Raw genomic sequence first — 10,717 nt, 5'->3', positions numbered from 1 at the left:
GACCCGGAGAAGGCCAACTCTGTGGGACCTAATTGGCCACTGGGATTCGTGTGGCAGAAGGCGGTTCCGAAGGTATTCTGGTCCAATGCCATGAAGGGCTTTATAGGTCATAACCAACACTTTGAATTGTGACCGGAAATTGATCGGCAACCAATGCAGACTGCAGTGTTGATGAAACATGGGTAAATCTAGGAAGCCCCACGATAATAATAATAATTTATTAGATTTGTATGCCGCCCCTCTCCGAAGACTCCGATAGCTCTTGCGGCCACATTCTGCACGATCTGAAGTTTCTGAACACTTTTCAAAGGAAGCCCCATTCAAGATGGTGGAGTAGAGTAAATCTCGAGCCCTCCCAGTGACCCACCTGCCATAATCCCAGCCAACGTAATATAGGGCAAACGGGACCCCCGCAACATCCTGGCGAGTGTGGGCTGCCCTCAGGGCTCCCCAGAGAAAAGGGGTCCTTCTGCTTGGCTTCTATGGCCTCTGCGCACAGGGTCCAGAAGGAAGAGCAATCCCCCCCCACCCCAGCCGAAGGAAGCAGGTGAGAGGACAGTGTCAGCCGGGCAGGTACCCTGTTGAGACAGCAAGGGCAATGGAGCAACGGTCATGGCCAAAGACACAACAGAAAGGGAACAGAGAGATAAGAAGGGTGCAAGGCCAGGGCGAGCTTGAAAACAAAGCATCCCGGTCGGTTTGACCTTGTGATACACACTCTTCCTCCTATTGGGGACAATGGGGAAAAGCCGGTTATCTCGACAGAGCCACATCACTCTTATCAAGGAAGAAAGTCGGATAGTTCTGAATTATCACCAGCAAAAGACTGAAATAAGAACAGGCTCAGTGGATTTGAAATGGAGGAAATGAGAAACAATTGTGATTTGCTGGAACCCCAGGGAGGGAAACGCCATCAAGAGACAGGCAAGAAGGGAAGCGTCTAGAAGCTTCTGCTGTTGCAGACAGAAAAGAACCAGACGGGCTCCGACTGATGTTGCTCATTTACGCAGAGTTGGTTTTCGGATAATTTTCGACAGGGCCCGGTTGCAGCAAGCATATAGGTGCTGCAGCTAGATATTTAAACGGGGCGCAGAAAAAGGCTCCCAATTTTGGCTCTTTCCCGAGGGAGGGAGGCCGGCCAGCCACTTGTCCAGGCGGCTACTGTGATTTGCACTCCTGGGCTGAGCAATGATTGGACTCTGAGGGTCTAAGGACGCCAAGCCTTCCTTTTTTGCAGTAGTCATTTTTATTAGTTTGTCAAAATATGAAACAAAGGAAAACAGAAATTAATGGGAAACTAGGAGAAAGACAAAGGAAAAACGTGAGGGAGGGGAACGTGTCCCGACTCTTTCTAGCACAGTAGAAATAATATTACAGCCTCCACTTGTTTACACATATTGGCCATCTCTATAACAAATTTACCTAATGGACACAACCAAAGAATTTCACTTTTTTATTTTCATCGGAAGCACAAAATCCAGCAGTGATCTTCCAGTGAAGGTGGCCCTGTGCCTTTCCATCGAGGGACACCAGGTCCCACCAAGTGGCCTTCCCATCTCCCATGGGCCCCAGCCTGTTCCTCCCTCCTCACTGAGACGTGGCAGTGGAATAGCTCTGATGGCCCCGTTAACAGAATGGCAGAAGCCCCCCCCCTCTTTCTAGGTGAAATTTGGGGGTTGTACAGAAGACGGGAGCAGAGCCCGACTCTGAAGGGGGAGGGGGTGTTCCTGGGCCCCCGCTTGCCCTCCTGATCCTTGCTGTGCAACGTCACATCACACCAGGCAACACCCTGAACTTCTTATCCTGCCACTTCAAGGTTTACAATTGCCTCTCGGCCTTGACGCCTGATAAAGCCACCAGCCGGGGCAAGAGTCCACCATCTGCCACCCCAGCTCACGAGTTGGCGAGGTGCCCCGGGGTCAGCCGCTTCAGCCTGCAGGGAAGAACGGCACTTTTTGGCCAGCAGCCTCGCACTGTCATGCAAGCACTCCCACGCATGTAGACTTTAGATGTGTGTGTGTGTATATATATATATAAGAAGAACGGTGCATGCCTTTGCTCCGTGAACGTTGCCGGCTCCCGCTGAGCCATCCAAGGCGCTGCTTCTCGTGAGGCTGAGCTGTTTGCGGGCTGCCCTCCCCACCTGCCTGCTCTGCTCCCCCCATCCGCACAAGAGCATTTAACACAGAGGGGGTCAGAAACGAGCAGGGGCTCTCTCTAAAGTCTCGGCCATTGCCATTTATTTAGCCAGAGAGTTTGGCAAAAGTGACTCTTTATAAAAAAAACCTGGAAACGTGGAGAGCAGCTTTATGGCACATCTGGCAGATGGAAAACAGCCTCTGGTCACTTTCATTCATTCTACGGCAGGTGCCTTATTTGGCCTTGGCCGAGGTCCGAAATCTCTTGTTGGCGTTCTTGAAGCTGTGCAAGGGGTTCTGCTGGCCCTGCAAAGAAGGTCGTGGCATTAGCCCCCCACCCTACCCCCCTGGACGACCTGAGGCCCATGGCTCAGAGGTCCACCCCATGCACTCAGCTGCCATGCTCAGCCCCTGGAGTGGCTGTCCTGGGAATGGGGAGGCGGGGCTAGAGGGGGTCAGCAAAAGAGAATATCAACCTTGCTAGTGGACGCCGGGTATTTCCGCCTCTTGCGTTTCCCAGTGAGGGCTGGAACTGCCGGCCGGAGACTCTGGGGGACTGCAAAGGAAGAGCCGGTCAGATTCGGAGAGGCAGACCTCCCCGCCCCCTCCTCTCCTGGCCCTGCGCACCCGTGTGTCTTTCCACTTCCTTGGCAAACCCAGTGGTGGCTACTACCAGAATCCCAGAAGGTGGAAAGCCCATTTAAAAAGAAAAATGCCCAGGTGGACTACAAAGGTATAATACTAGAAACAGGAACAGCCCCTCTTTCGAGCAGCTCCTCCCTTCTCCAGAGTGGAGACGCCCCTCCAAAGGGAGACCCCTACCCAGGTACTCTGGGACGTTGCGCAGGTGAGGCTTGACGATGGCCGGGTGCAGGGGCTTGTCGTGTCGCAGCAAGTTCAGATCCCGTGGATTGTCTTCAAAGTACGTCTGAGAGAGAAAACAGCCAACGGGCTGATCAGCGCACATCCACCGCATAGATTGGGCATGTGCTTCTGGGAAGGAGAAGGGAGGTGTCGGGGCCAGCTTCTCTGCAACCGTACAGGGTACCTTGAGCTTCTCTGAGTTGAGCAGTTCCTCTTTGATTTCACGGAGTCGGGCTTCTTTGATGGCCTGCTTGGTGACCGACCGCATGGCATCCTGGAGGAGAGAAAGGGCCACAGAGGCTGAGTGAATCTTCATGCCCTAAACCAGTGAAGGCCAACCTTTTTTCCCTTGGGTGCCAAAAGAGCATGGACGTGCGCTATCGCATATGCGTGGGTTCCCACACCCATAATTCAATGCCTAGGAAGGGCGAACACAGCTTCCTTCACACCCTGGAAGCCGGAAACGGCCTGTTTCCCAACTTCTGGTGGGGCCGTGTTTCGCCCTCCTCAGGCTCCAGAGGCTAAAATCCCCCCCCCCCCCGGAGGCTCTCTGGAAGCCAAAAACGCCCTCCCAGAGCCTCTGGGCAAGGCACAAATCACCTGGCCGGCACACGCATGCGCCTTGGAGCTGAGCTGGGTCAACAGCTCATGTGCCAGCAGATATGGCTCCGCGTGTCACCTGTGGCCCCTGTGCCAGTTTCGCCCTCACTGCCCTAAACCAACCACTGTAGAAGGGAGTGAGGGGCCTCCATGGTGTTCTACCACCTCTCTTGATTTCCTACTATGTTTGGCCTGGATTCCCTCTAATGCTTGACCGCTTGCTACAGAAAACAGCTTCCTCTTGAAACCCTGATGGTGGCCAGGGCTCGATGCTCACGATCCTCAGCCAGTGCCCTCGCTTCCTTTCTTGCCCAGGAGAAAGGGGGGAAGCCCTGGCTTGCAATTGTGCGGGTGAGAACAGCCGCTGCTCTTCAACCCAGCCACGTCTTTCCCATCTGCTTTTACCTGACAGCGGTAGCGGAGCCCCTCAATCTTCCCCATCCGGAACTGGTAGGGCGTTAAGGTGTACTTGCTTGCGCTCTCTAAGGGAGCAACCAAAGAAATGGGTTTGAGGGAGAGGCAAGGGAGGGAGATAGCAAGACACAGAGACCCCCTCTGGGCCCTTAGGGACACCCCCCACCCTTGGAGCCCAGATCTCTCCCCTTACCCACCGGCGGTGAGCACTTCTTCGATCTTGGCAAGCAGAGGCCTCTCAGAGGGCAAGACGAAGGTCAGGACGGTGCCTGGGTTTTGAACACGGGCTGTCCTGCAAAGGAGAGTCAACGGTTTTCTGAAATATTTAGCATGTAAGCTTATATGGCTATCATACTGAAAATTAATTCTGTTTGCCACCAACATTGTTCAGTACAATAATTATAAATGAGAAAAAACTGGTATTTTCCCTCACTGGAATACTTTATTAAACGACAGTGTGAGAGCAGCTGAACTTCCTCGAAAGAACCTGGCCTGGCTGTGGAACTTCAAGCACTTTGTCCCCAAGTCAATCTATGGGGATTTCCAATTGTTTTATCTTGCTATTTGCAATTGTTTCTTCTTCAAGCCTCTTTATAAAAGTGGGAAGGGGGCAGGGTGTCAAACTGAAGGCCCAGGGGCTGGATCCGGTCCACGGTGGTGCTTAGATCTGGTCTGTGGGGCTGCCATGAAACAGTGGAGGATTGACCCATGGTGCCTCTGCCAGTGGAGCTCGGGGGGGTTCCCTCCCAAGCTCCATTTTCATTGGCAGAAGTTGTAGGTGCCTGTTGCAGCCAAAAAGTGGAGCCCAAGAGCCCGTTTTCAATGCAAGGGCTCAGGCCACGACAGGCACCAACACAAACAACGTTAAGCTGCCCCCACCCCCCGCCCCAACCCCGAGATCAAACACAACCCTGATGCGGCCCTAAATGAAATTGAGTTTGACAAAGGCAACAAGTTTGGTTGGAACATGGAAGTATTCTTCACTCCATATTATAAACTTAGCCGCCCCGAGTCTCTGGAGAGGGGCAGCATACAAATCTAATAAATAAATAAATAAATAAATAAATAATAAGATTGACAGCAGAAAAAGACCTCCTGGTTCATCCAGTCTGCCCTTATACTATTTCCTGTATTTGATCTTAGGGTGGGTCTATGTTTATCCCAGGCATGTTTACATTCAGTTACTGTGGATTGACCAACCACATCTGCTGGAAGTTTGTTCCAAGCATCTACCATTTCAGTCAAATAAAAATCTCCATAGGTCTCCAAAGCAATAGAATTGGCCTTTCCAAAGGGACCCAGGAGCCAAATTATGTGCCAGATTCATTACCCAAACTGCCCACGTCTGCCGTGCCAGGCTACATCCTCCAGAGGAGCTGGGCATTTCCGCACTGCGACTTTTCTGCGGAAGAGACCCGTCCTGGGTTTGGCTGCAGCCGCCACTCACCTGCCTGCTCGGTGGATGTAGGATTCAAAGGACGGGGGGAAGTCAAAGTTAAAGACCGCAGAGACATTGTGGAAGTCGATGCCTCGGGACACCCCATATTCCTGACTTTTGGCCCTGAAAGGAAAAACAGAAGCACAGATGGAGTGAAGCGATGTCCAAGGAGGCTTCTACTGTCCGGCTGTGGCGCCAAAGAAGAAAAGACCTTTAATCCACCCTCACATGATCAATATGGGGAATGACTCACTTTCCTCCCTTGGCGCCCTTCCTCTTTTTCCCGCCAGCCTCCTCCGGTTCCGCCAGGTCCTGCTCGTCTGTGGCTATGATGTAACTGTAGACGCCCCGATTGAATTGGCTGATGACGTGGCACCTGGAAGAAGGACAGGCCAGGGGTTTCTCAGGGTCACTTCCAAAACCCGGAGGTCGTCAAGCTTCCTCCCTTTCCCAGCAGGCTTTCGTTGTTTATTCCTGCCACAAGCTTCATAATTAAAATAAGGCACGTTGCATAACACAAAATGTAGAATGTAAAACCCAAGATTAAAATATGTACAAGTGAAACAGATGTTGGGCGGAAACAAGCAACATTAATGGTGTTCTGTGGTGCTGCACTCTAACCACTGAGCCATGGTGGTGCCGTGGTTAGAGTGCAGTACTACACGCAGGGTGTTCAGGGCGAAAGCATTTTGAAATCCCCCGATATTAAGGCCATGGTCGTAAATGACGTCATAACAAATGGCCAAGCCCTGGAGAAATATCGGGAGCTGAGGAAGCAAGTTGTGGCCACAGTTATGCTCATTTTTGCTTGACTCTGCCAGGCAGCGCGATCCAGGGTTTTTTTTAACATGATTTTTCCCTGACTTTTAAACATTTTAATACAGTTTGGTTTCCCCCCCTGATTTATTCTGTTTTTTTCACGAATTCCCTGATATTTCCCGAACTGTCGATTTCCCTAATAATTCCCTCATTTCCCTGTTTTCCAGGTTTGCTGGACACCCTGTGCGAGCTACTTCTGCTGACCGCCAGCTGTCAGCAGTTTGGCAAATCAAATCTCACCAGGCTCAACGTTGACTCAGCCTTTCATCCTTCCGAGGTCAGTAAAATGAGGGCCCAGCTTGTTGGGGGCAAGAGGCTGACTCTGTAAATCGCTTAGAGAGGGGTGTAAAAGGCACTACGAAGCGGTATGTGCTCATGCTCATGCTATGAAGTCCCCAAATAGTGTGTGCCATTAACACTTTCCAGCATCCCATAGGCCAGTCTTTCCCAACCTTGGCCACTGGAAGGTATTTGGACTTCAACTCCCAGAATTCCCCAGCCAGCAAATGCTGGCTGGGGAATTCTGGGAGTTGAAGTCCAGATATCTTCAAGTTGCCAAGGGTGGGAAACACTGACTTACAACACGCCAGCATTGGGATTCTGCAAGTGCCTCAGCGGATGCTTGGAACAGAGCTCGCCAGCCTTCTGTGTTCTGAAGAAAATGGGTCAAATTTCTGGACCCCCACCTGATGCGGCCACGCTGGGAAAGACTGCCGTAGGCAACAACCTATTCCTGCATAATCCTTTCAATCCAGAAGCCTCCGAAGCGTAGTGAGGAATCACGGCAGGAAATATCGTCCCTCCCTCCCGCAACCCCAGGCCCCCGTGTGTGGACGCTCACCGCGACTGAGCCGGCAGCTCTGAGTTGAGGACGCAGGTGGCGATCCCAAACTGCTCCAGGAAGAGCTTGAGGCGGTAGCAGCGGTCGATTTTGTTGACAAAGAGGAGGACTTTTCCCCGCACCAGCGAGAGCTTCAGGAGGGCATAGAGGAGCAGGAATTTCTCCTCTTCGGCCTCGCACTGGATCTGGAACTGGCTCAGTTGGGAGCTGTCGGGCAGGGGGGATTCCTGCAGCCGGAGCGTCACCTGCGGAAGGGAGAGGCGCACGGAAACCTCATTATCACACCACCAAAGGGACACAGGAGGTGGCTTCCTCCAGGCCACCACAGCTGGGCCAAAGCCAAGCTAGCCATCCACAGTACAAAGCCTGTAAACCAGGCAAGTACCAAGCCAAGCTGCCCCCCTGCTCCCAAATATCCAATGCGCCATATTCCTCACAGGGTTGTGCAGCACCAACTCTTTCAGTGTCTGCACATCCTCGTTGAAGGTAGCCGACATGATGAAGGTCTGGTAGATCTTGGGCAAGTGGCTGCAGGGAAACAAGAGCGCGTCAGCCCCACAGATGGGATGGGACCACAACACCAAAGCCCACCGTGCCCCACAGCGGAATAGAACAAAATGCCTCCGGGACAATGGACGCAGGATACTTTGGTCTGACTAATCTTGAGCAAAATAACAAATCACACAATGGATTTAATGTTATCACAAAATAAGTGGAACTAAGGATTTCTAAAATCAAAACATTCTATCATTTTCAAAATCTTAACGTACACACATTCACTTTCAGAACAGTTCAATTCCAGCCAACTGCAATTAATTCATTACATTTAGATCGTTCTCTCATAGAATATTTTTTCATTTAGCAACAGAATTTTTGGCTTCAGTTGTGGCTGTAAATTGAGGACTGCCCTAATACTTTTAATCTTTATTATGATTATTAATCTTTATTAAGCTAAAAGAGGCGCTCTTTAGCCACAGCCCGTTATTCCTTTTTCGAAGATCTGTACCATTTTGAGAATTTCTTCTTATTAAACAACAAAGAAGGAAGCTGCTAAGGGAAGCTAAAATGGATCTTTTTAAAAAAAAAATGCCGGACAGCCTGTTCCATGTGGTGGGGGCAACAGCAGAGGTCTCCTCTCCTGGACCTCCCCAGTTGGAATTCATTCATTGATAAGGGTCAATTACCTGACCAGATGGGACAGGTCAATGTCACGGGATGGAAACCATTCTGTTTTCTTCGTTTTCTCTTATACTTTTCCCCCCTATCCTCTTTCTCTCAGTTTATACCTTAGTTTTTACCATTGTAATTAAAATTCTGAATAGAAACTATAGAATCCCAGCACTTCGGAATCGGAACTCACCACAGGAGATTCTTCAAGTCTTCCTCAAAGCCAAATGAAAAAAGCAAGTCAGCTTCATCGATCACCAGAATTTCTAACGAATTCTGCAGTCTCAAGTTTTGCATTTGTACATGAGCCAAAACCCGCGATGGCGTTCCTATCACCACATCTGGCTTCTCCATCAAGAGGGGTCTGCAAGTCAAAAAAACCAACACTGGAGGCCTAAAGACCAAGCATTGGAGGAATCCCAGGCTTTGAGAAACTGCTGGGGACAATCAAAGTCAGATAAGCCCAGGGCAAGTCAGTGGCACCATCCAGATGGGAAAACTCATCTTTTTACATAAAGTTTTATTAGGAATTGTGATTATAAGTTGTGTGTTTGTGTGTGTATACGTGTGTGTGTGTGTGTATGTATGTATGTATGTAAGTGTAACATGCTTTTGCTGAATTGAAAATGAAAGGAAGCTAGTATAAATCTATTTCCAGATTGTTTTCTCTCCTCAGCTAGACATACCCTGACTGGGATTTGAAACATACCTATACATCCATATAGCCATATGTATGTGTATATAGTTTGTTGGCTATTTAACGTGCCATGTGCCAACTAACTCTCCAGTGTGCTGAACTTGCTGCTGTGGGGCTGCCCCTCCTGCCTCCCATGGAAGAGGGGGCTGGGGCTGCTTTGCTTTCCCCCCCTCTTGTGGGGCAATGGGAGGTTCTGCCTCTTTTCCTAGCCCCCCTCGCAGCCCCACATCTTCCGTTCATTCAGCCTCCTCCTCTTCCCACGCGGGCTCCGCTCACCTCTGGGCGGCCAGCTCCTCCGGGCCGGCCAGGTCGACGGCGCGCACGTCCCGGGCACAGTAGGCGGCCAGTCGCCGGAGCATTTGCAGCGCCTGCCGGGCCAGCTCCCGGGTGGGCACCAGCACCAGGCCCCGCACCGCCTGCTCCGCCACCAGCGCCGCCTGCGAAAGGGGAGATAGGGGGGGAAGCGTCAGGCCAGGCCGGCGGAGACCCACCCACTCCCACCCATTCCTCAGGGAGGCCCGGAGGCCACGCACCGCTTTGGCGGCCAGCAGGCGCTGGAGCAGCGGCAGGGCATAGGCGCCCGTCTTCCCGGAGCCCGTCCGGGCCCTCGCCAGCAGATCCTTCCCTTCCAGCGCCAGCGGCACCGCCTTCTCCTGGATCGGTGTCGGCGCCGCCCAGCCCAGCTCGGCCACCGCCTGTCGGGAACACAATGGCGTCCGGTCAGCACCCGCGCCGAAGACCCCGCCCGCTCGCCCGGCCCTTCTCCTGCCGTGTACCTGCAGGAGCCGCGCGTCCAGGCCCATCTCGCTGAAGCTGGTGGCCGCCGCCATGCTGTCGCCCCTCGCCCACGTGCCGGAAGCGGCTGGCGGGGTCGTAGGGCGCGATGATAGAGCCGCCCGGGCAGAGCGCCCCAGCAACGCCAAAGCACCCTCTAGTGGCTGGAGGTCGAGTGGCACACCAGGTGCCCCGCTTGCGAAGTCGCTGTCTGCTTTCCCTGGTTTGGTCCAGTGCGACGCCGTCGCTGCTCCTCGGCCACTGATGCTCCCTATTTCCCAGGGCAGGGGTGGGCAAAGTGGGCTCTTCTATGACACGTGGACTTCAACTCCCAGAATCATCGATTCAGAAATTCTAGGAGCTGAAGTCCACAAGTCACAGAAGAGCCCACTTTGCCTACCCCTGCCCCAGGGGTTGGGGCCCTGTCTTTGCCCTGAGTCCCCCAGAGGTTCCCTTGCAAAGCCCGGAGCCCCTTGCAGGTGACAGGTGGTGGGTGAGGCTGCCAAGAGATGAGACAGCTGCAGGCGCGTCTGCCAGGGCTCTTTCCTTGGACCAAGCAGGGCTTCCCAAGCCTTTGGCCGACACACAGACTTGGTTGCTTGCCATGGATTAAGGAGAACATGTGCAGCTCAGGGTTAAATGAAAGCTCCCTTGGTACTTTCTAAGCTTGGCTGCTCTCTTGCCACACGTTTTATTAGGCATCATCAGATCCAGCTCAGAGCATCAAGGCCTGGAGACCCAGAGGGTTGGGGGCCAGAGGCTTAGAGGGGGCTGGAAAGCACCATGTAGAAGTACAAGTGCTGGTGCCAAGAGCTTGTTTCAGAACGCCACCCAAAGCCAAGGATCTGGCTGTACCAGGGGTACAATAAACACATTTCCCTGTCTGTAAAGGGAGGAGGGGGGCTATGGGGTCCTTTTATACACAGGCAGTCGAAGGTAGTAGCCCTTACGTGAGTTTTGCCCCT

General features: G+C 52.5%; 1 protein-coding gene and 1 long non-coding RNA gene across 2 annotated transcripts in view; one reads left to right on the top strand and one right to left on the bottom strand.

The window, feature by feature from the left end:
- LOC139174627 (uncharacterized) overlaps nt 1-6,550 on the top strand; it is a 40,251-nt gene extending 33,701 nt beyond the window's left edge. Inside the window, exon 3 of the long non-coding RNA XR_011560404.1 lies at nt 6,441-6,550. This is a non-coding gene — a long non-coding RNA (uncharacterized lncRNA). The remainder of the gene's footprint in view (nt 1-6,440) is intronic.
- DDX56 (DEAD-box helicase 56) lies at nt 1,228-9,902 on the bottom strand. The gene is made up of 14 exons (XM_070765095.1): nt 9,755-9,902; nt 9,512-9,673; nt 9,255-9,415; nt 8,475-8,645; nt 7,552-7,642; nt 7,115-7,359; nt 5,708-5,830; nt 5,464-5,577; nt 4,214-4,308; nt 4,008-4,084; nt 3,187-3,276; nt 2,961-3,066; nt 2,615-2,694; nt 1,228-2,444 (listed from the first exon to the last, which is right to left on the bottom strand). The coding sequence occupies exons 1-14, from the start codon at nt 9,806-9,808 to the stop codon at nt 2,373-2,375; spliced, it is 1,641 nt and encodes a 546-aa protein (XP_070621196.1). The 5' UTR covers nt 9,809-9,902; the 3' UTR covers nt 1,228-2,372.
- Nucleotides 9,903-10,717: the final 815 nt, after the last annotated feature.

This window comes from Erythrolamprus reginae, chromosome 12 (assembly GCF_031021105.1).
Source record: "Erythrolamprus reginae isolate rEryReg1 chromosome 12, rEryReg1.hap1, whole genome shotgun sequence".
In the NCBI taxonomy this organism is placed as follows: Eukaryota; Metazoa; Chordata; class Lepidosauria; order Squamata; family Dipsadidae; genus Erythrolamprus; species Erythrolamprus reginae.
This window is presented reverse-complemented; position numbering and strand designations above follow the sequence as displayed.